The sequence below is a fragment of the Podarcis erhardii genome (assembly GCF_964252035.2).
Source record: "Podarcis erhardii genome assembly, chromosome: 3".
NCBI classification, from domain to species: domain Eukaryota; kingdom Metazoa; phylum Chordata; class Lepidosauria; order Squamata; family Lacertidae; genus Podarcis; species Podarcis erhardii.
In genome coordinates this window covers 8,103,007-8,129,503 of record NC_138507.1, presented here as the reverse complement: position 1 = coordinate 8,129,503, position 26,497 = coordinate 8,103,007, and the positions used below count along the sequence as shown (strand labels likewise).

The following is a 26,497-nucleotide window of genomic DNA, read 5'->3' as shown; positions in this document are numbered from 1 at the left end:
CAGATCTTTCCCTACAGTCCCTAATAATAATGCTTCAGGTTTTTTAACAAATGTTAAATGCAACATTTTCTTCAATTCGTTGTATATCATTTCCTTTTTTTAAAAAAATTACATTACAATCCCACCACATATGATAAAATGTCCCTTCCTTTTCCTTACACTTCCAACATATATTTGAACTAGTTTTGTACATTTTCCCTAACCGCACTGGTGTTGTGTACCATCTATACATCATCTTCATGTAATTCTCCTTCAATAGGGAACAATCTGTAAACTTTAAATCAGTTTTCCATAATTTTTCCTAATCTTCCATCATAATGTTGTGCCCTACATCTTGTGCCCATTTAATCATAACTGATTTTACCTCTAGCTTGGTGGTGTTGTAAACAAAAATTGCCCTTTTCCCTTATGGGGTATCCAAGAGCCCATATAGAGTCCTTACAAAAGTTCCCTATTGGTAGGAGAGAACAACAGAGGCCAACCAGAGAATATTGAGAAGCAAAGCAGCTAGTAAGCTTGATCTTTATTGATCTGTTGCAACAGGGTGCTCCCCTCACCCGCAGGAGAGAGGAGGGACCAGAAAAATGTTGTGCAGGGCCTTATAAAGACTTTTGAAATTGCCACCCTGTAGATCAAGACCACCCCTCAGATACATCACACCTACATCACAGAAAAGGCGATCTAAAACAGAAATTTGAATGTTGTTGTTTTTCTCCTGTCCTTGTTTATCTCCTGTCTGGCAGGTTACTTGATTGGATTGCCTGGGGAGCCCGGCCAGTCTTTTGTAATGATAAATATTTAGTTCCTGGGCCAGCTCACAGGCTCACACCCTATTCAAAACAAAATAAAAAATTCCTTCCAGTAGCACCTTAAAGACCAACTAAGTTAGTTCTAGTTATGAGCTTTCGTGTGCATGCACACTTCTTCAGATACACTTCTTTCGTGCATGCACACGAAAGCTCATAACTAGAACTAACTTAGTTGGTCTTTAAGGTGCTACTGGAAGGAATTTTTTTATTTTGTTTTGACTATGGCAGACCAACACGGCTACCTATCTGTAACCCTATTCAAACACAGACATACCCATAAGACAGGATTTGTGAAGGAAAAGACAATGGGGAGGCTTTTCCACTTTGACTTTGCAGAGAAAACATTTGCTCAGTTTAGGAATCAAAATGGCTTCAAGTTAGTCTTCCTGTGCTGATCTATGTACGTGCGGTTATGAACATTACCATATATCGAAGACCTCAAAATTCCTATCACAGTGGCCACCACTGCCTCCTGTGGGAGTTCCATAGTTGAACCATGCACTGTGCAAATAAGTTACTTTCTTTCAGCTGTCCTGAATCTTCCAACATTCAGCTTTGTGTGACATCTGCAAGTTCTAGATCGGAGGCAAGAAGTGTGTTAGAAGAGCTGTTCTTTCCTCTCTTAGTGACACAGGATCAACTTGCCCCATTGCTGGATCCAGTTCCACGCTCTCACCTTGAATATTCTCCCCACACTCGCAATCATCTTCAAGGGGAGAAAACCATTTTTTTGTTGGAACTATAAAAGCAGATTTGTTGAAAAAGTCCTCTATTTTAGATTGTTTGGAAACCGGTGAGAGAGCTACATCCTCTGGGTCCCTGTAGCGTTTCCTAGAGGCATAGCGTTCGCTGTGGAGAGTAAACAAGGAGAGGTTTCCCCAACCAAAAAAGAGAGAAAAAATAGAAAGTGCTCAGTTTGTTCAATTTAAGAGTTACTCTGTGTGGTGACAGCCAGGAGTTCCAGGAACAAAGTATAGAAGGGAGCTGGGGGTTAATAGCTAGCAGCTGGCGGCCAGCCCAGGATGCTTCATAGAACTTGCCCAAGATACAGTGGTGCCTCGCAAGACAAAATTAATTCGTTCCGCAAGTTTTTTCGTCTTGCGAGTTTTTCGTCTTGCGAAGCACGGTTTCCCATAGGAATGCATTGAAAATCAATCAATGTGTTCCTATGGAAACCGCCTTCAGACCAGGTCCGGGGACAGTCTGTCCCCCGACCTCTTCTGAAGGCTGGGGGGGGGAAGGGCTTTTCTTCCCACCCCCAGCATTTTAAAAAACCCCGGGACAGCAGAGGACTTCTCCGCTGTCCCGGGGTTTTTTAAAATGCTAGCAGGCGGCAGCGAAGGCTTCGCTGCCGCCCGCCAGCATTTTAAGATCGCCCCGGACAGCGGACTTCTCCGCTGTCCCGGGGCAATTTTAAAGCCCCCGGGAAGGCAGGCGGGGGGGGGAGCAAAGACTTTCGCCCCCCGCCAGCCTTCAGAAGAGGTCCAGGACCTCTTCTGAAGGCCGGCGGGGGGCGAAAGTCTTTGCTCCCCCCGCCTGCCTTCAAAAGCCGTCCGGGATAGTGGAGAAAGCGCTGTGTTTCTCCGCTCTCCCGGGAAGGCAGGCAGGGGGGAGCAAAGACTTTTGCCCCCCGCCGGCCTTCAGAAGAGGTCCAGGACCTCTTCTGAAGGCCGGCGGGGGCGAAAGTCTTTGCTACCCCCCGCCTGCCTTCAAAAGCCGTCCGGGATAGCGGGAAGCGCTTCCCTGCTATCCCGGACCGCTTTTAAAATGCTGGCGGTGGGGAGCAAAGCCTTTCGGCCCCCGCCGGCCTTCCTGGACCTCTTCTGAAGGCCGGAGGGGGGAAAGGCTTTGCTCCCCACCGCCAGCATTTAAAAGAGGTCCCCGGAGATTTCCCTATGGGCTTTCTTCTTGCGAAGCAAGCCCATAGGGAAATTCGTCTTGCGAAGCGCCTCGAAAAACGGAAAACCCTTTCGTCCTGTGCGTTTTCCGTCTTGCGAGGCATTCGTCTTGCGGGGCACCACTGTATTTCGCATAGCATAGCATAGCAAGAAGGTGCTGATAGAATCTCAGTAGGTTGGTAAGTTTAAAGCAGAGAAGTAAGAAAAAGGAAAAATTACTTCCCTGGGTAGCAATCAATGATAATTACAGTCCTGTTATCTGCACTTGCTAAGCCGTCGCCATCTTGGAACTGCCCCCCTCAAAGAGCTGTTTAACTTCATGTCGTTTTCTCATTCTTGTAATGTTGTTCTCCCTTAAATTATATTATATTAATACAGGTGGTCTAAGGAAAACAGCCTGTAACTTAACAAGAAAGTGGGGAAAAGAAGGAAAACAAGATATTGTGCGTGAGTGCAAGAGACAGAAGGAAGGAATTATATTCCTAAGAAATGTGGATGGTTTGGAAAGAGAATTTCTAACCTGGGCACCCCATACTTCACATACAAGGGGGCTATAGGCAGAGATGCTTCCATGGTGATTTGAGGCTATGGGTTTATACAACAATTTCCAAGCTTCCAGTTTTAAAACTCACGAAAGCAGAAGTTAGACCTGCCTCCAGGAAGCATGCGCATTGGCAGGATAATCCAGCTCACTTTACCTCTATGTACCTGGTAGCACACTACTCTGCAATGAGCAAATATCAGAAGTGTGTGATTTAATTAGAGTCGGATTAATTCAAGCTGACTGCCTGTCTCTGTGTGTAAATAGGGCACTAGAGGTCAGAAAGTACTAAGTACCTTAAAGGTCTCCTTGCATAATGTGAAAAGCTATGGGAGATGGATGACCTTTGTGTAGACATAAGAATTAGGAAAAAACAAGTAGTCGACATTTGCAACCATTAATCTCTTTAAGACCACTGTCCCCTTAATTATTGGGAACAACAGAAGCCTGATGTTCTGCTGATAGAATTTTTTTTTTTTAAGGTGAAGGATTTATATGATTTGAAGAGAAACTACAGTATTATTATTTTGAAAAGCACTTCCCCCATGCATTAGTATGTCAGCCTTTCTTTACACTTTCTTCTTACATTACAGGCTGTTTTCCTTAGACCACTTGCATTTATGTAATATAATTTAAGGGAGAGCAACATTTTCCTAGTTCTGTTTCCTTGCATCATGTATGTTTCCATGTACCGTATTTTTCGCCCTATAGGACGCACCGACCCATAGGACGCACCTAGTTTTCAGGGGGGGGGGAATCAAGTAAAAAAATATTATTTCCCCCCCGCAGCTCTGGGAGCAGTGGACAGGCTGCACGCAGCCTGTACGCTACTCCAAGACCTTCTCCCTGCTTTTGTGGGAGGTGGCGGAATTCCCCCACCTCCCGCAAAAGCCCACAGGAGCCCAGCGTGACTCCTGCGGGCTTTTCGACCAGGAGGGAGAAGGGACTGAAACGGCCAGTCAGTCCCTTCTCCCTCCTCGAGGAAAAGCCAAGAGCGGCGCGCTCTTTAAAGGGTGCGCGGCTCCTGCGGGCTTTTCTAGGAGGTGGGGGAATTCCCCCCCTCGTAGAAAAGCCAGCAGAAGCCGCGGAGCCCCTTTAAAGAGTGCGCGGCTTTTGCGGGAGGTGGGGGAATTCCCCCATCTGCCGCAAAAGCCCGCAGGGGGGTTGGAGAGTAGCGGGAAGGCATCGCACGCCTTCCTGCTGCCCCCCATCCTCTGGGGCTGGCGATGGGGGAAGCGCTGCTTTCCCCACCGCCAGCCTCAAAGAGCAGTCTCTCCTGGCTTCAGCGGAAGCAACGCGAAGCCTCCGGAGCGCAGGCTTCGGAGGCTTCGCGTTGCTATCGCTGAAGCCAAGGAGCCTGCATTCGCCCATAAGACGCACACACATTTCCCCTTCATTTTTGGAGGGGAAAAAGTGTGTCTTATAGGGCGAAAAATACGGTAATTTGTTAATTAGAAGAAATTAGACACTAGGAAAGGAAAGAGATGGCTGCTTGAAACTGTCTTGAATCTATGATATATAATGAGATGAAAAAGATGTTGAAATATACATTTTTTAAAAAACCAGAAGCATTTTTACTTGGTATTATATGTCAGGAAATTAATAGACAAGATGTCAAACTCTTCTTATATGCAACAACAGCAGCAAGAGTATTGTTAGGCCAGAAATGGAAACAAGAAGAAATTCCGACGAAAGAAGAATGGCAGACGAAATTAATGGACTATGCAGAATTGGACAAAATAACAAGAAGGATTAGAAACCTGTGGGACCAGAGATTTACAGAAGATTGAAAGAAGTATATGCATTATTTGAAGAGCAACTGTAATCAACAAATTACGCTAGTAGGACTACAAGAAGTTTTGTAAGGAGAAATATACGAAGTGTTACAAAGTAGAAAAAGACAGAGATACTGGTTATGAGTTTGAAATGTAATAGGGAAAATAAGAAATGCATACTGGCAGATTAGATTGGAAAATTTTCAGACAGGATTGACGGAAGTCAAAAAAATTGAATAAGATGTAAAAGTATGTTTAATTACTGTTGAAAATGATATGTTAAAAATACTAATTAAAAATTATAATAAAAAAAGAAGAAACTGTCTTGAATCTATGCACATGCTACCAGAAGTGTCATGAAATGGACCCCCTGCATGAACTATGGTGCAGATACCAAGGATATTTAAAACAAAAACATGGTGCTACTCATAGTAGGCAGATGGGCAAATCTAGAATAAATCCAATGTAAATGCATCCATAATACATAAGAATCATGGAATAAAGGGCATAAAATGGATTGTGCTACTCAGTAGAAAATGTAAGTAGGTTTCTGTATTTTGGTTCAGTTACTAACTATTACTATTTTATGAGGGCTCCTTCCTCCCCAGGATTTTTGGATATTTGACGCAGTCTTTAGTATGACTTAGAAATTTTTTTTGCAGGGCTGGCCCTACAATTAGGCAGCTGGTTTGGGGTGTCTTGAAATGACAGCAAATTGTTATTTATTATTGTTGTTCAACGAAGCCTTATTTTCATGTGGTCCCACCTGCTGGCTGATGTGGTAACTACTACTAAACACTGAATAGTGAAATTCACCTCCATCTCTTTATCTTTTCCTCTTGACAGATTGCTCCTTTCATTAAATTGCTGGATAAAATTATTAACAAAAGAAAACTACAGTGGTGCCCCGCAAGACGAATGCCTCGCAAGACGGAAAACCCGCTAGATGAAAGGGTTTTCCGTTTTGGAGGCGCTTCGCAAAACGAATTTCCTATGGGCTTGCTTCGCAAGACGAAAATGTCTTGCGAGTTCCTGCGGGTTTTTTTCCCCTTTCCCCCCCTTTTTCTAAGCTGCTAAGCCGCTTATCTGCTTATCCGCTAAGCCGCTAAAAGCGCTAATCCGCTAAGCTGTCAATGGGCTTGCTTCGCAAGACGAAAAAACCACTAGACGAAGAGAGTCGCGGAACGGATTCTTTTCGTCTTGCGAGGCACCACTGTATTCTGGCCGAATATTGACAAGGACCGATAAATACTGCAAAAGTTTTTCTCCAGTTGAAATGTTTTATTAATGCCTTGAAAGTTGAAGAAAAATGCTCAACATTCTTCATGAATAATCTTTTGAGATAACTGAGGAAGTAATTGATTCTAACTAAACTTAATTGACTGCAATAAATTACACTTAACTGAGACATATGCACACTTGGTGGACTTGCCTGGCTTATGAAACACCTGATAAACTAACTAAGTTTAAACTCCTTGGGACAACAGATGAGCTGTCTAGGGCTGTGTCCACATTAGAGAGTTTTACACATAAGTAGGCTACTATTTCCATGTGCACATTTGGGTAATACATTCACAGTACTGAGTAATGGGAAATAGGGCTATAGTGTATGAGAATAAATATAGAAAAATCAGAAGCAAATAGAAGGAATTGTGACAAAAACAAAAAGGCATCTGGGAAAAATCAGGGAAATATAAATGCTGGAATAAGATTTCATTCAACAGGGAAACGTAGAGTCGTTATATGACAATACAGAAGTATTAGAAAACAAAATTAGCAAGAACAATAATTGTCTTGAGGTCTTAATTGGATGGTAGAAGTTTAATATCTAAAGTATATTCAAGAGTTTTATTGATTTAGTTAATTTACATACTGCTTAGGATTTCAGCAGAAATTGCTAAGTGGCTTACAAAATCTCAACAAAAAGGAATTAATATAATAAATACAAATTTCAGATTCGAAATCTAACAATAATTAAATTAAACTATGAATAATCATAATCACAATTCCACAGTTTAAGTAATATAATTAAATAAATATCTCTAGGCGATGTACATAAAACACCAGAAGCCACAAAACAAACCATACTACACAAAACATTGAAATATATCAAAGTATCTCAAAATGCAACATAATAACAATATATCCTTTTTTTAAATAAACATTTTAAAAATCAGGTAATATGACAAGTGAAATAATTAACCTACATATCCAAACTACACAAAACTAATCTAAACACACAGTCCTCACAAGTACAATTACTCAATGATTTCCTTACATCACTCCATCCACTTAATTTTCACTTTAATAAAACACTCCAGTGTTGTTTAAATAATAAATAAATAACAAAGCAGTAGCCGATAGTTGCTTACATAAAAATAGACCCACTAAATAAAAATGACTCAGTGGAATCAGAAAAAACAAGAATTATTGATTTCCTTTCCATATCTCACCTGCAGACATTCTCTCCCTACTGCTCACCTAGGGAGAGTCAACCTTTCTCTACCTTTCTCTATTGGGAGTTGGTCCAGCACACAAGATGTTCACTATCTCAAAGGCAGCATCCTAGCCAATCAGACAAAAATAAATAAAAACAGCCCCACTTTAAGTGCAGTACTCCAACCATGAAGAAGTTAAAAGTTAGAGCCAAACCTAAACAGAATAGATACAGAGAAATCTTCTTTAGCTTACAAGATGAGGACTTGGGATGTGTGCATTATTATTATTATTATTATTATTATTATTATTATTATTATTATTATTATTTTATTTATACCCCACCCATCTGGTTGGGTTTCCCCAGCCACGCTGGACAGCTCCCAACAGAGTATTAAAAACACGATAAAACATCAAACATTAAAAGCTTCCCTAAACAGGGCTGCTTTCAGATGTCTTCTAAACATTGGGTAGTTGTTCATCTCTTTGACATCTGAAAGTAGGGCGTTCCACAGGGCAGGCACCACTACTGAGAAGACCCTCTGCCCGGTTCCCTGTAGCTTCACTTCTCGCAGGGACGGAACCGCCACAAGGCCCTCGGCACTGGACTTCAGCGTCCGGGCAGAATGATGGGGGTGGAGGCGCTCCTTCAGGTATGAGTTATTATGTTCTGATAACAAATGATGTGGTACTTGTGCCACTATTTCACTCCTTCTGAAAGCATTCCTTAAAGTAACCAATAACTATAGGATGAATTTGCATTGCATTGCTTTTTTACAAAGAATATTTCTGCTTCTTCAGTTGGCAGTTTCACTGAAACAATTTCCACAGAAAACCAAAACATGAAATGTTGTCCCCCTCCTGCACTTAAAACTCATATTTCATAAAGCTAGTATCATCAGATCCTAGGATGCTTTGAAATCAGTTCCCTGCAATATTTGAATTTTTTTATATGTTTAGCCTGTTTTTTTGTCCATGGAGTTTTCTTGGCAGGGATACTGGAGTGGCTTGCCAGTTCCTGCTCCACACCTGCTTCTTGGGAGAAAAGCGATGACAAACCTAGACAGCATCTTAAAAAGCAGAGACATCACCTTGCTGACAAAGGTCTGTATAGTTAAAGCTATACTGTAGTGATATATGGAAGTGAGAACTAGACTATAAAGAAGGCTGATCGCCGAAGAATTGATGCTTTTGAATTCTGGTGCTGGAGGAGACTCTTGAGAGTCCCATGGACTGCAAGAAGATCAAACCTCTCCATTCTGAAGGAAATCAACCCTGAGTGCTCACTGGAAGGACAGATCCTGAAGCTGAAGCTCCAAGACTTTGGCCACCTCATGAGAAGAGAAGACTCCCTGGGAAAGACCCTGATGTTGGGAAAGATGGAGGGCACATGGAGAAGGGGACGGCAGAGGACAAGATGGTTGGACAGTGTTCTCGAAGCCAGCAGCATGAGTCTGACCAAACTGCGGGAGGCAGGGGAAGACCAATAATAGCATCTGTGGTGATGTCTCCCAACCCTCAAACCAGGTAGAGGAAGAGCTCTGCCACACGTCAACCTGCACCAGCATTGCAGATCAGGGGTTAGGACTGCTATGCCCAGTTCCTAGGATACAATATGTAGTGACAGAAATATTTATGCTAGCTGTGCAATGAAGATGCACTTTTCTTCTGAAATTCCATTTCACGCATGCCAGAGGCAGCTGACCACCAATGCAAACTAAATAGGCATAGATGAAGACTCAAAACCCATGAGTGGAGAACATTTTAACTTTGCGAGAAGTGGTGCAATTGAGGCAATGCAGATTTCTGAACTACCAACCTTCAAGACAGAAATAGGCAGTCATAAAAAATATTAATAGATTGATTGAACCTAGTTTTTTAAAAAGCAACAACTCAGCATCTATTTGAGGTGTGTGCGTATGTAAACAGCGGGTGCTTTTAGCCTAATCTAAAGCTACACATTAGACCAAACCAGAAGATGGAACCAGCAGCCCACAGATCAATTTTCTCTCTTTCTTAAAAGAGTGAACAAGAACTTTTCTAAAGGTGCACAAACATTTTTTTTTGGCTTTTCCACAGGCAGGTTCTAGAGAACTTCTCCCATAGTATTCACTCAAAAATTTTTAAAGCCACAAAGACAGTATGCAAAGTACTAACCATACTGCATTTGTATGTAAGTGTACATATACAAAACTATGTTCCATAGTTGGAAGCTGAATGCAGAAAAATAATTTTAATATAGGTATTTGGCATATCATTTTGCAAAGATTCAGGCTAATTCCTCCCTAGTCAGATCAGTCTTCTTCAACCTAGTGCCCTCCAGATGTTTGGGACTGCAACTACCCTCAGCCCCATCCACTGCTGGGTGCACCACATGGGGAGAAGGCTCTGTTAGGTTATCACCTGTCTTATAAACAGGTCCCACTCAATTTCCACCCTAAGGAATGAATTATGAAAATTATGATTTGGCAACGGCACACACCTACCAATCTAAATTGCTTTGCAACTTCTTGCTAGCGACATCCCCGTCCTCCAGACTGTTATGGTTAGCAAACTGTGCAATGATCCCTTTCTACCTTCTCAAAATGTGATCTTGGGCCAAGGGATCAAGATATGAAATAACAGTGTCAAAGGTTGGATTCAAGACTAAAACCAGCATTTAATTTATTAAAATAGCAAGGAAGTGTTGTTTCCAAGTCTCGTTTGAGATATTTGCCAGGAAAGCGGCTGCACATACAGTGACAACCGTTACTGAAGAATTTTATTCCCAAATGACGTTCCTCAACAGGAATAACCATAAATGCCTTTCCTGATAGGACTTTTTATAACTCTGTAAGCTTTTGCATTCCCCATTCAATCCAGTAAGATCTTTAACTGACAGTTCAGAGTTATCTACTTTAATCTGTTTAGCTGTGCTTTTCTTAGCTTCACAGCATTCCTGGTCACACCAAGCCTCACCGTTACTGCTGCCCTGCTATGGGATTTAGTTGGAACTGCCAGAGATGCTGCAAGATTATCAGCTAAGATACTGAGAGACGGAGTCTCAGGGCTCAAAAGAGTGTCACATAGTTATAAGCAGTGGCCTAAGGTATGCAGAATACTGTCTCATTTAAGGCACCTAGTCCCTACAATGTCAAGTTTCTCTATCAGATAGCATAGCTAATATTTTTCACTCCAGCTGGAAAATCTAAACTGGGTTCTAACTGGCTGGCAGGCACTGCAACTAAATGGGAGGGAGCGCATGGGTGCATGGGGATGGGAGAAATTTACAAAACTTCCAACGGTACACGATGGAACAAAAACATAGCGCACTGCACTCACTCCCCAAGTGAGAATATATGTAAAATCATCATATTACAGTGGTACCTCGCAAGACGAATGCCTCGTAAGACGAAAAACTCGCAAGACGAAAGACTTTTTCGTTTTTTGAGTTGTTTCGCAAGACGAATTTCCCTATGGGCTTGCTTCGCAAGACGAAAACATCTTGCAAGTTTGTTTCTTTTGTCTTGCAAGTTTGTTTCCTTTTTCTTAAAACCGTGCATTCAGGGGGTGCAGTTGCGACTTGACTTCAAGGAGCAACTCATAGCACGCAGTGTGGTAGCCTTTTTTGAGGTTTTTGAAGACTTTGGTGATTTTTGAAGCTTTTCCAAAATCCGTGCTTTGCAAGACGAAAAAATCGCAAGACGAAAAAACTCGCAGAACGAATTAATTTCGTCTTGCGAGGTACCACTGTATCTTCAGAAAACCTTCAGCTTTAGCAGTACCTGTAAATTACAGTTGCCTGAGGGAGACAACAGCTAGCAGAAGAGAGACCTTGTGCTGCCATCATCAGTCAAAGGCTTTTTCCACCTGCCATGCTCCATCCTCCAGCCCTAGGAACCTTTCCCAGACCATGACTTCAAGAACAGCAGAAGCAGCTGGAAAGAGAGGACTTCAGGGATAGATAGATATATTTTTAAATTGCATAAGTTGTGTGTCCCTGTTTCTCAATTTGATCCTTTTACATGGTTTTGTATGTTTTGTGGTATTTCGTGCATTGTGACTTGCCGTTATTTTTACTGATTATAGTTTAAAGGTAAAGGGACCCCTGACCGTTAGGTCCAGTCGTGGACAACTCTGGGGTTGCGGCGCTCATCTCGCTTTACTGGCTGAGGGAACTGGTGTTTGCCCGCAGACAGCTTCTGGGTCATGTGGCCAGCATGACTAAGCCGCTTCTGGCGAACCAGAGCAGCGCACGGAAACGCCCGTTTACCTTCCCACCGGAGTGGTACCTATTTATCTACTTGCACTTTGACGTGCTTTTGAACTGCTTGGTTGGCAGAAGCTGGGACCGAACAATGGGAGCTCACCCCATCACGGGGATTCGAACCACCGACCTTCCGATTGGCAAGCCCTAGGCTCTGTGGTTTAACCCACAACACCACCCGCATCCCAATGTGCCACCCGCATATTATAGTTTAGTCATTCTTTATTGTGATTGTTAAGTGTAAACTGTTTAATTATTATTCGCTGACATTTAATTTTACTGTTTACTATTATATTCTAATGGATTATTGAATATTGCTTTATTTGATGTAAGCTACTCATTTTAAAGTTATGTTTTGATTATTGGATCAGATTGTTATTAGGTGTGTGATCTTTGCTGCCTATTTTGTTGTTTCTTCAGCTTGCAAACCACCTTGTGTATAGTAATATAGAAAGGCGGTGTACCAATTAAAAGTGAAATGAAATTAAACATACACACTTGCCACAAGACCCCAGGGCAGCACACAGGTCTTGGGCGCAGGGTGGAAACAGGCTCATTAACCAAGCACTTAAAGAAAATAGCTTTCTCTTTATCTCTCTCTCTCTTGCGCGCGCGCTCTCTCTCTCTCTCTCTCTCTCACACACACACACACACACAAGTTCAGATGTAGAATTCTTCTTCGTTGCTTTTTCCACCACCAGTTGTTCTGCTGTCAGCAAAAGGGAAAATGGTTCCTCTTGGCAAACATTTTATCTCAAAGGAGCCTGCTGAAGGAGAACCTGAATGTGACTCTGAAGAGCTGGAAAACCAATCAAAAGGAAAAGGAAGCGAGCCGGAAGATAATTCAAAGACGTTACACTTGGTTGATGGGGATCTTCGTCGCGAGCCAGGTTCCTTAAATCTCTTGACACTTTGCCCTTGTGTAGGATACTTAGTCTTTGCTTCCACGTCACTACTGAACCCATCTGAAACTGAATAAGCCGAGACCACAGATAGATCAGCGAAGGCAAGTTTCATCCCTGTGTCCACATCAGTCTCCTGAACTCCTTCCAATTCATCAATGTTAACTCTGCTTCTTGCCCTGTGCCCAGAAGAGAAAGTGCTTAAGGAATTTGGCTCGCTCAAATGAAAAGATTTGGGGACCAGGGAAGAGCGCATTGTGGGCAAGCAAGCAAGAGACTTGCTTCGCTGAAATGAACCTGAGTCGGCAGAGGCTCCACCGGGTCTTCTGGTAGAAAGTGCTTGGTTGTGATTTCTCAAGTCCTGCTGGGAAACGCCAAGGCACAGACTGGCATGGTGAAACGCAATGGAATAAACTGGTTTTGAAGGATCACTGGCTTTGTTGAAAGTCCATCTGCTGCTTTGGGGAAGAAAATTTGGAAGGTGCCTTGCAGGAGATGGCGAGCAAAACTTGTTCAGCTTACCACACTTCCTATACCGGGCCTGCTGTGAAGAAGAGGGATGAAAAGGGAGGAGGTCACATGAACGACAAACATTTATTTCCAGAGCTGAATTATCTACTACATGTTAAATGGCCACTGGTTGCATTAATCAGTAACAGCAATTGGCTGGGGTGCCTGGAACTTAGGGGAGATGTAGTGGAAAACATCAGAAATGTACCAAGTTGATGAAGGCTACTGTTTACCTTGGTGTAAGTCTTGTTGAATTAAATATTAATTGCTTCTGAGTAGGCATGCATTGGATTGCACTGCAGAATCAGAACTTGTATCCTACAACAGATTAACACTGCTAATATACAAAGCCCAAGCCTTTTCTTCTTTCTTAAATGGTGGCATGGGAATAACTAGCTTATAAATAATTATAAATTATAAATCTTATTCCCCGCTTTGGAGAACTACCCTCTCCAGGGATAAAATCCTCCAGCTGGTTTAAGGAAAAGAACCACTACTACATTGTTGCCTTTTCTTTCTCCTTTATATTTTTGGTTTCTGCAGGGCCATTAGTGCCAACAGAGAACTGCTTGTTTTCTGCAGAATGAGTCAGAAGCAAAGAGCACAAGGAACATGGACTCAACTGGAGTCTGCAGTTCTAATAACAAAAGCTCTATGTACAAACTGATACACTTATATCAGCAAGGCAATAAAGAACTGTTTCTGTCTTAAACAGAGCTGCACAGTTGCCAGACGTCGCACCAGTTTATTCTGATTGCACTGTTGTCTAGAATAGATGACGCAAAGCCTAGCAACTATACCATTCTCTAAAAGTAAACATATCCACATCCTTCAAAAATCTTGCACCGATTTCCCAAAGTTTCCCACTAAATGCACGTAAGTCTTAGAATAAAATGATGCTATCCTGCTACGTTTTATACCAGACTCAGCTGCTTCCATAAAGTTCCACTGGTTGCCTGATTAAACGGGAGAAAAAGAATCTGCTGCTGAACGAATTGTTTCCAAAGTTAAGCACCTTATTACAACTTGTGTGTCAAGAGTGCCTGAGAAACTGATAGGAAATAATTTTCAACTTTCTGTTTTTAGGAATCATTTCTACAACAGCTTGGTTTATGGCTTACCAGGACCATGCAAAGATAGAATCATAGGATTGGAGAGTTGGAGGGGATCATCTAGTTGGAGGGGATCATCTAGTTCAGCAATGCAGAAATCTTTTGCCCAACATTGGGCTTGAACCCACGACCCAGAAATTCAGAATTCCATGCTTTACCAACTGCGCTATCTTAAGCACAGCTTGCAGCACTTTGCTTTTGCTCCCATACTGAGCTAAACCACGGTTTGGCTTAGCGTGTTAACTAAACTTGGATTCATGACTACACAATCTCCTGACTAACCACAATCTGCAGACAAGAACACATCTATTCTATATTCTTTGTCCTTTGAAAGTACTTTGCCAATATCATCCTAAGAGTGTTGCCTGTTGACTAATCAAATCAAATGTACAGTGGTACCTCGGGTTAAGTACTTAATTCGTTCCGGAGATCTGTTCTTAACCTGAAACTGTTCTTAACCTGAAGCACCACTTTAGCAAATGGGGCCTCCTGCTGCCGCCACACCGCTGGAGCACAATTTCTGTTCTCATCCTGAAGCAAAGTTCTTAACCTGAAGCACTATTTCTGGGTTAGTGGAGTCTGTAACCTGAAGCATATGTAACCTGAAGCGTATGTAACCGGAGGTACCACTGTAGTTACAATGTTATTGTTCCTGTAACACAGCTGAAATATCTTTGTATAAAACAACCTTTAGCCCCTTCTACCTCTAATCTTAAGGAAACCATGGCTAAGCATGGACATATGAGCATATGTGTATTCATGGCAAAAATTGCAGCCATTTCCCTCCTTCCTCAGTCCTGCTGTTCCACGACACAAAGATGAGCCATGGTTTGGTTTAGCGCTACATCTGAACTTGGGTTTGTGGTTTGTCAAGGTTCACACGTAACTCTAAGCCACACCACGGCTTAGCTCCAGGGAGTAAGCCAGCAGTACCAGGACCAGGGGATGAACAAAGTGGCTGTGATTTTTGTCCTCAGCACCCACATTCACACTTAGCCATGGTTTACATGGGAACTAGGCCTTTGGCTTCTTGCCATTTTTGAATTCCTCCATCATGCACAGTAAAAAAATCTGACAGATTGTGGAAAAATATACAGAGTCAGCCCAGGAACAAACTAACATGGAAAAGAGTTGACAAGGTTCTTTCTGTTTACACACGTCTTCTACTTTCTGCTGTCCATAAGGTTCAAAGTGAAAGTTTAGAATTGGAAGTGATGGAGCTTTCAAATTAGAGAGATATATGTGAATTGTGCTATGGGACAGTAAACTTTATTCACCCTCTGGTGTGTTGCTACCATCACCCCAGTCCACACCAAATAATAATAATAATAATAATAATAATAATAATAATAATAATAATAATAAAAAATTTATTTATATCCCGCCCTCCGCAGCCGAAGCCGGGCTCAGAGCGGCTAACAACAGTAAAACGATGGTGATTAGTATGAAACAATTCATACTGGTGTTACAGGGAGCTCACTAGACCATAGTAAATATTAATTACATGGACAATATGTAGGCAGCTCATTTCAGTCTGGAAACAAAAGTAGGGACCTTTCTGATGGAACTTAATACTACTTATTTCCAAGGAAACTTTACACAGAATTATGCTGCATATCGTTCAGACACATTCTGATTCCCACCCCCCACCCTATGCATGGCAACTTAAAATCTGCATTCCCAAATGCCACATGGAGATTTAGGGGTGCTAAGAAATACCTGCAGGAGGATCTTGTTCCCATCAGGATCTTCCGTTTGCCACCTGCCCTCACTGATCCGGCTGCAAGGATTGGGCAAGAGAGACATCAGCTGCTCAATATCTTTTACTCGGAATTCCAGCAGCGCTGACTCTGTGGGACTTGGCACATGGCCTTTGGGAAGCCTCTTTAAAGACAACTGAATATCAATATCCACGTTGGAATAGACAGGGAACACACAAAAGCCTGCCTTTTTCTGACAAACCCGCCTTCTCAGAATGAGTTCGTAGAGCTTCATAACGCTGGCAAATTTTTCATTCCTGCAGTAGATGGTAAAGCGTATTATTTCCTTCCCGTAATGCACTGGCCGTATGGCCCACAGAGGGGTGCCTGGTGCCAAGGTGAAAAAGTCCTGGCTGCCTGGCATGTAAGGGAGGAAGTTGCCATGCACCTGTTCCGTGTGGTGGTAATGCCAGGGTGGCCTTTGAAAGGACTCGTGAAGTTGCAGGATCGGCTCCTCATCATATTCTTCCTTCAGAAAGAGGATTACTGCAAGGGCTGGCTGGGAGACGATGGCCTTGTCGGGCTTCCTTGGTTTCCTCCTTTCCGAAACGCGGAAGAGTTGGAGATCTGGGTGGATCCAGGCCAAGAGGCTATCGATGGCTTGCTGGAGGACACCAGAGTCTCCTGGGTCTGCAATTAGGTGCATGCTAAGAAGGAAAGGATCCTGCACATCCTCCACAGAAAGTTCACCTGAATGGAGGAGGGGGAAATCCCAGTCATTTTGGTTTGGTTTGCAACGGTTTACATTCAGTTTTCTATAAAGGTGTGGTTTTCAAGTAACTAAATGAGCAAATGGAAGAACTTCCACTTGAGCAATAGGACTCCCCCCCACCATTTCTTCCCCCTGCACACACCCCACACTGTCCCCAAATCTGCTCCAAAGGGTTGGGGAACCCCCATAACAGAGTTAGGGTGTGTGGAGGGGGACTCCCATTGAGCAAGAAGTCATTTCACTCCTGCAAAGCAATAATAATAATAATAATAATAATAATAATAATAATAATAATAATAATAATATATTATACCCCCACCCATCTGGCTGGGCTTCCCCAGCCACTCTGGTTGGCTTCCAACAAAACACTAAAACACAATAACCTGTTAAACATTAAAAGCTTCCCTAAACAGGGCTGCCTTCAGATGTCTTCTAAAAGTTTGGTAGTTATTTTTCTCTTTGACATCTGGTGGGAGGGTGTTCCACAGGGTGGGTGCCACCACTGAGAAGGCCCTCTGCCTGGTTCCCTGTAACTTGGCTTATCGCAGCGAGGAACCGCCAGAAGGCCCTTGGCACTGGACCTCAGCGTCTGGGCAGAACGATGGAGGTGGAGACGCTCCTTTAGGTATACTGGACCGAGGCCATTTAGGGCTTTAAAGGTCAGCACCAACACTTTGAATTGTGCTCGGAAACATACTGGGAGCCAGTGTAGGTCTTTGAAGACCAGTGTTATATGGTCTCAGCAACCGCTCCCAGTCTTTGAATACAACACCTTGGAATCTATATTGGGTCATACTTGCCACAGGTTTGGGTCCCAAACAGAGAATTCAGTCCACGTCTCCATCATAAATCTGCATACGTCAGATAACCCATAACTGCCAATCCCTTTCCAAGACATATCTGGACCACTAGGCTCTCAGGGTTGAAGTGTGTCTGGTCCAATGGTGCCCAAGTAAACAATATTCCTGATGGAGTAAACAGCATCCCAGACAGATTTCCCTGTGCCGCTAACTGAAATAGCCTCAGCCACCCAGTGAGATACTCAAACCCCAAATTCAGTAACATAATAAAAGACTGGCTGCCGGCAAGGGGAGAACTTCTCGTCATTTTAAACTGATGTGTGTTCTGGCTGCTCAGTTCCATCTCATTAATTCTGAGGCCTTCATCAGGAGCTTCTGCTTAGCAGGCTTCAGAATCTGAGGTGAACATCTCTTCAATGCTCAGGAAGACCAAGGAAGAGGTAGAGCACAGAATTTCATCAGCTGGATAGATGGAGCAAGAAATAAGTTGGGAAAGTAGGAAAGAAGGCTAGTCCATCCATCTAGGCATTCCAGAGGAGGAACCATTTGCGATATCCTGCCAAACGTCTCAAGAAGGTGGTACGATGCCATACCCACAAGCCAGAATGCCAAACAGGCCAAGAATGGCCAACAAGTTGTCCTCTTTTACGCAAACATGGGCAATGTCACTTCAGATCATTCATCTGCTTGCCACACAGAGATGACCAGCGGTTCCGCCTTTGATGCGAAGCAAAAATGTATCACTTCAGTCAGTATAATTAAAATAGCTCGCAGTGATTTTTGCAAATCTCTTTCAATGTGAACCGACACTTTTAACCCTCCAGCTAACAGAATGAAGAAGAACACAACAGCAAAACCTCTAAATTTGGCATGGACTTTGAAGTTAAACTGGAAACCAACTTAAACTACAGTATATCTAGCAGCCCAGCTTGCTGCATGTAGGTCAGCAGAGAAGCCGCGAGTGAGATGATCCTTTTGTGCTTCACTCCTGGAAGTGTAACCACTTTGACAGATGTCACAACCATTTACAACGTGGCGGCAGGGAATGAGAAGCTTAGAAACGCACAAGACACTGGAAGCATCCCTCAAAGTAGAAATGTGCAAATAAATTCAGATGAAGACCAAGGTCACCTCTACACCATGCACTTAGGGCACTCTTGTTACCCATCATGGTTTCCCCCAAAGAATCCTGGGAACTGTAGTTTGTTAAGGGCGCTGAAAGTAAGGCCTGTACAGAGCTGCAACTCCCAGCCAAAGTCCCACCTAGTCCAACGTCTTCTTCTCACAGTAGAGAAGCAGGACTCTGAGCACAACAGCACTCTCTCTATTCAGTAAGTAGATCCAAACTGTGTTAGAAACTCAGATATAGAATCTAATTGACAAATGGCACCTTAAACCTAGGTTGCGGTCGCCATAATGGTATGCCTAGGTGCTGCTTTAGTTTTTTTTTTGCAATGGGTTTATTATTATTATTATTATTATTATTAATTTCATTTCTATACCACTTTATATTTTAAAGGGGGGGGGGACTCAAAGCAGTTTACAACGCATTGCAATCCAGAATAAAACAAATTCAGTCTTCAAGGAAATTATTTCAGATCCTTGGACTCACCTACATTGGCAAAGAAAAAGCTCTTTATACGCACTGTATATGCATTAAAGCACTGTGACACCAGATGGCGCTGTGGAGTTCTGGTTTTGCCAACTCGATTTCTCATACAAAGTTTACGACGCGTTTAACTGCAACGCTTCTTTGGTGTGTCTAGATCCAGCCCTTCTGTAAGTGACATTTTGCTTTCCCCAGTTGTCAACGTGGCATCCAGAGATCTCCATGTGGTCGCAATTGGACCCACACCACTCGCCAAACACGCCTGGCTAATTCCTAGCACTGGGTCCAAACAATTACACACTTGAGGCATTATTGCTGCCTACACTTCTTATAAGGTATAGGCAACGGACGATCCAGCTTCTTCTGCCTGGTTTTCATTAGCTACAATAAATATTGCTCCAGCTCACAAGCACTTACCCAAATGAACATAAGGAGAACCTGTGGATCCAGCCAGGGGCGTATGAAGTGGGGGGTGGGACGCCCTGGGTGCCACTTGGGGGGTGACAGGATGGCCCCTGCCTCCCCCCGGCTGTAGAGTAGCCAAGGGCGCACTCATGCGGCTGCCTCTCGCACAGCGACCGTACGGGCTGCTGTGCGTGCACACTCTGTACGGAATGCCGCTTGCGTGGTGTCCCACCCCAGGTGCCGGAGAGGGTTTCTCCGCCACTAGATCCAGCCAATGAATGGCCCATGTAGTCAAGAATCTTGTTCTCAAAGTGGCCAACTAGATGCACAACAGCATTTTCTCTTCCTGCCGTTTCCAGCAACTGTGGAGGCAGAGCAGAGCGGATGCCTCCAAGCAAACTTCTGCCTTTATTGGCACTATCAACTGAAATTAAGTATCAGGAAAAAGAACATTTCAGAACCTCTAATAACACAAAAAAGCAGAGACATCACCTTGCCAACAAAGGTCCGTATAGTTAAAGCTATGGCTTTCCCAGTAGTGATGTATGGAAGTGAGAGCTGGACCACAAAGAAGGCTGATCGCCGAAGAATTGATGCTCTTGAATTATGGTGCTGGAGGAGACTCTTGAGAGTCCCATGGACTGCAAGAAGATCAAACCTCTCCATTCTTAAGGAAACCAGCCCTGAGTGCTCACTGGAAGGACAGATCGTGAAGCTGAGGCTCCAATACTTTGGCCACCTCATGAGAAGAGAAGAGAAGACTCCCTGGAAAAGACCCTGATGTTGGGAAAGATGGAGGGCACAAGGAGAAGGGGATGACAGAGGACGAGATGGTTGGACAGTGTTCTCGAAGCTACAAACATGAGTCTGACCAAACTGCGGGAGGCAGTGGAAGAGAGGAGTGCCTGGCGTGCTCTGGTCCAGGGGGTCACGAAGAGTCGGACACGACTAAACAACTAAACAACAACAAATAACAGAAATCCTGAAACCATGGTCACACTAGCAGCACCCAAGTACAGCTGAAACAAAAGAATGTGCAAACTGGTTTCTGTCATCGCAAAAAGCCTCAGGCACAGCCTGAGTTCGCCAGTCCACTCTCTCATTATCTGGGAAGGTTATAAAGTACTTTACAGCAACAATGACAAGTAGGTGTGTTGATTTATTTGCTGCTGTGTCATTTCCACACTAGTTGTTTTCTCTGGAATTGAGATAAATATTTCACTTCATTATTACATAACAGGATGGAAAGCCTTGGTTAGCCTGCGGCACGCATTCCCTTTGGGGCAACCTTTCCAGAAACACAATTTTAATTTTGCTTCCAGTTGACTGCAGAAGAGCAGAGCCTCCACTGTGCTAATGGGCTCTGGTATGGAAAGGAACCAAAACTTCCCCATAATGCGTACTCATTTTCAGCCTAGTATGTCCAGAGGCGGGTGAGCTAGTCTTCTGTCTCGCTGCTGTGTGTGTGTGTGTGTGTGTGTGTGTGTCAGCTCCTCTAAAAACTAGGGTGACGCCCAATGATTAAGACGCAGAAGAAGACACTACCGTGTTGGCAGTAATGGTCAAACTATTCTCAGCAGCCTCAAGTGCAGAAATAACACACTCCCTAATAACTGAGCCACAGCATCCCTCAAGGTCAGTGGGCAAAATCAAAGCAGGGCAATTTAACTGCTCTATCACACAAAGAGAGCTTATGCAATATGGACCTGTAATCTCAAGAAGCAATTATCTGACAGGACAATGGAGTCTTCTCAACATCCTAGCCCTGAAGATATGCATTTCTAGGACAGTCAAAAGACAGGAAACAAAGTTTGCTCTGTCGGTTGTGTCAGACTAATCACTTTTCACCATTCCAGAGCCTTCCTGATGGAACCTCAGGTTCAACCTTGGATGAAATCACCCAATTCATTCTGTTGTCGGCTGAAAGAGTGTTGGACTACACTTCCCATCATCCCTGACCATTGGCCATGCTGGCTAGGGCTGATGGGAGCTGGAGTGCCACTGGAGTCCCACTAGAAAGTCCCCTCCACAATGGGTGGCCTTTTCACCAGCCACAACAGAGTCTCCAACAATAGGGGCACACACTCCACACTGGATAGGTTACCAGGGGGCAGCCAGATACTGTTGTACTCTAACTCCCATCAGTCACAGCCAGCATGGCCAATCTTCAGGATGATGGGAGTTGTGGTCCAATGACATTTGGGGAGCACCCTTTTGGCTACCCCCAAGTTAGGCACTGGAATTTTCTTTCCAAAGCACAATACCCAACTACTGAGTAGCTTCTGAGATTGAGCTGGGATGGAGAAGACGAGTCATACATGCCTCTGTGCCACCATGGCTGCAACACATGTACCACACAGTTTGGGTCCCTTCCCAGTCTGTGTTTGACTGTCGTCATTAAGTGCCACACACATCTCAGTGAAAGGTCCAGTAGCAACGAAAGTCGTGGCTTGCCCAAACTGGCCTGAAATTCTTGACTATGCAGAGGCACGCACTTACTAGCCTATACATGTTTACTTGAAGTAAGTACATGAAGTGAGCCCCTGTTACTTCAATACTCCCAGGTAAGGATTGCAGCCTAAAGCCCCTTCCTATTAGCGAATGTTCCTCCCTTTTCAGACAATCTTTCTTCCTCCATATTAGTTCAGTAAAGGCTCCCCACCCACATACAGTGGTATCTCAGGTTAAGAACTTAATTCATTCTGGAGGTCCGTTCTTAACCTGAAACTGTTCTTAACTTGAAGCACCACTTTAGCTAATGGGGCCTCCCGCTGCTGTTGCGCCGCCGGAGCACGATTTCTGTTCTCATCCTGAAGCAAAGTTCTTAACCTGAGGTACTATTTCTGGGTTAGTGGAGACTGTAACCTGAAAATAGCTGTCAACTTTCGGATTTGAAAATAAGGGAACAGCAGCCTCACCTGTCCCGGGGACAGTCTACGGGATATCTCACAATCTGGGATAGCAGCGGCAAAAAGGGGAAGGTTAACAGCTATGAACCTAAAGCGTCTGTAACCTGAAGTGTCTGTAACCCGAGGTACCACTGTACTCTCCCCCTGCCTTGAAAATGTGCATCCCAAACAGGGCCGGGCCAAGACATTTTGGCACCAGCAGCAGTGGGTGATGTATTTCTTGGAGACTGCATCTGCCGCAGCCTGAGGGTGGACTGGCACCCCAAAGCTTCCCACAGGTAGCTATGGCTTCATTAAGTGGATACTTAATGTTAAAGAACAGGGATGCGGGTGGTGCTGTGGGTTAAACCACAGAGCCTAGGACTTGCCGATCAGAACGTCGCGGTTCAAATCCCCACACTGGGGTGAGCTCCCGTTGTTTGGTCCCAGCTCCTGCCAACCTAGCAGTTTGAAAGCACATCAAAGTGCAAGTAGATAAATAGGTACTGCTCCGGTGGGAAGGTAAACGGCGTTTCCATGCGCTGCTCTGGTTTGCCAGAAGCGGCTTAGTCATGCTGGTCACATGACCCGGAAGCTGTACGCCGGCTCCCTCGGCCAATAAAGCGAGATGAGCACCGCAACCCCAGAGTCGGTCACAACTTGACCTAATGGTCAGGGGTCCCTTTACCTTTAACAGAAGAACAAAATTATACTCACTGCTCGAAGATGACACACAGCTATATTCTGACCTGCAGTAAAAAAAATAAAAATGTTAAGTTCAGTAGGGCTGGCGAACAATGGGGACTTAGGTTATGTCATTATGGTTAGAGTCTCAAGCTAGCCCCTGGGAGACCCGGGTTCAAATCTCCACTCAGCTATGAAGGTGTCTTTGGACCAGTCACCATCTCTCAGTCTGCTGAATCTCACAGTCCTCAGGAGGTTAGAGAGAGAACCATGTATGATGCTACGAGTTCCTTGGAGAAAGGAAGGCTATAAATGCAGTTTTAAAATAGCAGAAAACAGCAGATAGTACAGTATGGTCCATGCAGAAGCAAGGTCTTTAACTTCCTTGAAATAAGTTGGTTGGGGGCACTATTTTAGACTGCATGTATGAGTGGATTTCCAATTACAAGCTCCTACTCTAATGGTGTAAATCACAATTTTTTGCATGGATGAAGCCTTACAGCTCCCCCCTCCTGCCCCCCCCGAAAGATACCTCTAGCTGCAAAAATATGCTTTGACTATTACATGCTGCATGAACAGTCTGCTTCTTTGGTTCATAAGATGATTATGAACCATCTTGGTTGAAAATGAAAATTGTGGGACAGGTTACACGTACAGGTGAAACTTGGGAAATTAGAATATCGTGGAAAAGTTCATTTATTTCAGTAATACAACTTAAAAGGTGAAACTAATATGTGAGATAGACTCATGACATGCAAAGCGAGATATGTCAAGCCTTTATTTGTTATAATTGTAATGATCATGGTGGTTCAATGCCCATGGGATTACTGTGCTTGATTGGCCAGCAAACTCGCTGGCCCCATAGAGAATCTATGGGGCATTGACAAGAGAAAGATGAGAGACATGAGACCGAGCAATGCAGAAGAGCTGAAGGCTGCTATTGAAGCATCCTGGTCTTCCATAACACCTCAGCAGTGCCACAGGCTGATAGCATCCACACCACGCCGCATTGAGGCAGTAATTGATGCAAAAGGGGCCTAAACCAAGTACTGAGTACATATGCATGCTTCTACTTCTCAGAGGTCCAGTGTTGCTCTATTTGCAGTCCTTGTTTTGCTGATTTCATTTAATATTCTAATTTTCTGAGATTGTTAATTTGGGGTTTTCATCAGCTGTAGACAATTATAACAAATAAGGGTTTGACATATCTCGCTTTGCATGTCATGAGTCTATCTCATATATTAGTTTCACCTTTTAAGTTGAATCCCTGAAATAAATGAACTTTTCTGTGATATTCTAATTTTCCGAGTTTCACCTGTAGCACAGAAATATTCCCCTGCTTGTCCATACACAAAACATTAGAACGTGCTGCATGCCCCAGACCATATGCAGACAGATCCCTTACACACATCCCTTACACACGTGCCCAAGCACACACACTGGTGGGATGTGTGCACATACACAATGATCACTGAACACATTGTAATGTGGTCGTAACGAACAAATGCACCCAAGATAAAATATGAAACGGCCCTAAAATTGGGAGACACTTGAATTCCATTGCATTTCTCGACTGCAGGGTGCATGTACCTTAAACATGCCCATTCTGATTGCCAAACTACAATTTATGCTGCTGCCTGGATCTTGCTCCCAAGTTCCTACTCACCAAATCTTTTTATGCCCCATATGGGCAGTTTATTAACAACAAGGTACTTGTAATGATATAAGATCTTTCTCTCCTCGGCCCTTTTAGAACATTATATATACCCACATACAAAAGCTACCCAAATTTTTGGTTATTTTTTCAATATCACTACTGCCACTGAAACTGTTCTGCAAGGGAAATGGTTGTGCACTGATTATAACAAAGCATGCAGAGAGGTGTTGTGTTTGAGGTAAAATCCTCACCTCTATTTGAACACGTTCACCTTTTTTTTTTTTAGGATCAAACATTTGTCCAAGTTTCCCTGAAGAAGAGCTTAGCTGGAAAGGCAGGCCACATTAAACTTTCGACGTTCGATTAATTTACTTTCTTTTCCTAATATTTCCTACACTCCACCCCACCCCCCCATGCAAGAATGCACAAATCCCTCAATCACAGCTCACAAGCCCCATTACTTTGGGGATCAAACCAGAAGCTTAAGATGTGTGCGAGTCGAATGGCTCCTTCGGTAGAGCCTGAGCCTCTTCATCTCAGAGTCCTGAGTTCGAGTCTCAAGTTGGGCAAGGGGGGGTGAACTAAATTGACCCTCAATGGTCCCTTTACAATTAGATGATTCTATGATCTGGGGTTTGGGAGAGGCTTGGACTACATGACTCTGGGGGTCCCTTCCCACTCCATTATTTGAGGTTTGAAACAAAATAAAAGAAAAAAAAATCCTTCCAGTAGCACCTTAAAGACCAACTAAGTTAGTTCCAGTTGGTCTTTAAGGTGCTACTGGAAGGAATCTTTTTTCTTTTATTTTGTTTTGACTATGGCAGACCAACACGGCTACCTATCTGTAATTTGAGGTTTGGGGAGGGATGGGACGAGACGAGGCGCCCAAACGCACCAGGAGCGAATCCGGAGTGGGGCTGATCACCTATGGGGGTTTCCCTATATTGAAGGGCTTGTTGCGCTTTGGTTTCGATGCTGCATCTTCAACTGCCCGTCCAGGGGGACCCCAGGGGATGGGCATCCTAGTCGAGGGAAAGGGACCGGGCACCAGAAGCCCCCGGCGCCGGGGAGGGGACTCACTCACCCGGCCGTCTCGGCTCCGGAGTCCGCGGTCTCGTCCTGCCAGCGGCCGCCCCCTTTCCGGCGCATGGCGCGGCGGCTGCTCCGGCTGCTCCGGCTGCTGCTCCTTCTTCTTCTTGCCGGGCTGGGAGGCGGCGAGGGCGGACGCCGGAGGAGGGCGAGGGACGGGTCGGTGGGCGGGTCTCCCGCGCTGCCCCCTGGCCGGAAGATCCGTCCTCCCGACGGGGATTTGCGCTCCTCTCCGCGGTGCTTCTGCGGCGAAGGATCCGCGCGGCGCGCCCTAGAATGCGTCCCGGGACCCGTCGGTGGTGCCAAGTGCGCACGGGAATGCGTAAAGAAAGGAGGATGCCGCGTTGGTTTTTTCCAAAGATATTTATTGGGGTTTTTCAAACAGAAAACAGAAACAAAAAATTCCTTCCAGTAGCACCTTAAAGACCAACTAAGTTAGTTCTTGGTATGAGCTTTCGTGTGCATGCACACTTCTTCAGATACACTGAAACAGAAGTCACCACACCCTTCTATATAGTGAGAAGGTGGGGAGAGGTATTACTCAGAAGGGTGGTGGGAATGGGTGATTGGCAGATAGCTGTGATGAGCCTGTGGACGACTCTTAACGACTGCAATAGGTCTTACAGGAAAAAGCAAGGGGTGAGAAGGTGAAAAATGGCTTTGT

The 26,497-nt window shown here is 44.1% G+C and overlaps 1 protein-coding gene and 1 long non-coding RNA gene across 3 annotated transcripts; one reads left to right on the top strand and one right to left on the bottom strand.

Moving 5' to 3' along the window:
- The first annotated feature begins 8,947 nt into the window (after positions 1 to 8,947).
- On the top strand, positions 8,948 to 9,420 carry LOC309338511. The gene is made up of 2 exons (XR_014154953.1): positions 8,948 to 9,116; positions 9,156 to 9,420. It is a non-coding gene; the product is annotated as an uncharacterized lncRNA (long non-coding RNA).
- A 2,411-nt stretch (positions 9,421 to 11,831) lies between these two features.
- FAM124A (family with sequence similarity 124 member A) lies at positions 11,832 to 25,929 on the bottom strand. Of its 2 annotated transcripts, XM_081855588.1 has the most exons (4): positions 25,829 to 25,929; positions 23,121 to 23,152; positions 15,949 to 16,679; positions 11,832 to 13,151 (listed from the first exon to the last, which is right to left on the bottom strand). In XM_081855588.1, the coding sequence occupies exons 1-4, from the start codon at positions 25,891 to 25,893 to the stop codon at positions 12,366 to 12,368; spliced, it is 1,614 nt and encodes a 537-aa protein (XP_081711714.1). In that variant the 5' UTR covers positions 25,894 to 25,929; the 3' UTR covers positions 11,832 to 12,365. The 2 variants fall into 2 exon arrangements, with proteins under 2 accessions (XP_081711714.1, XP_081711713.1); XM_081855587.1 differs by lacking the exons at positions 23,121 to 23,152; positions 25,829 to 25,929 and adding an exon at positions 19,748 to 19,817 and having other exon boundaries at positions 11,833 to 13,151.
- Between the last annotated feature and the right edge of the window lie 568 nt (positions 25,930 to 26,497).

Excerpts from the sequence above, each read along its gene's own strand:
- FAM124A (XM_081855588.1), bottom strand. The coding sequence starts at position 25,893 with ATGCGCCGGAAAGGGGGCGGCCGCTGGCAGGACGAGACCGCGGACTCC. Across the intron at positions 16,680-23,120 it reads CTGTGTGTCATCTTCGAGCA|GTGAACTTTCTGTGGAGGAT; the intron begins GTGAGTATAATT and ends TCCTCCATTCAG. Across the intron at positions 13,152-15,948 it reads GGAACAAGATCCTCCTGCAG|CAGGCCCGGTATAGGAAGTG; the intron begins GTATTTCTTAGC and ends TCTTCTTCACAG.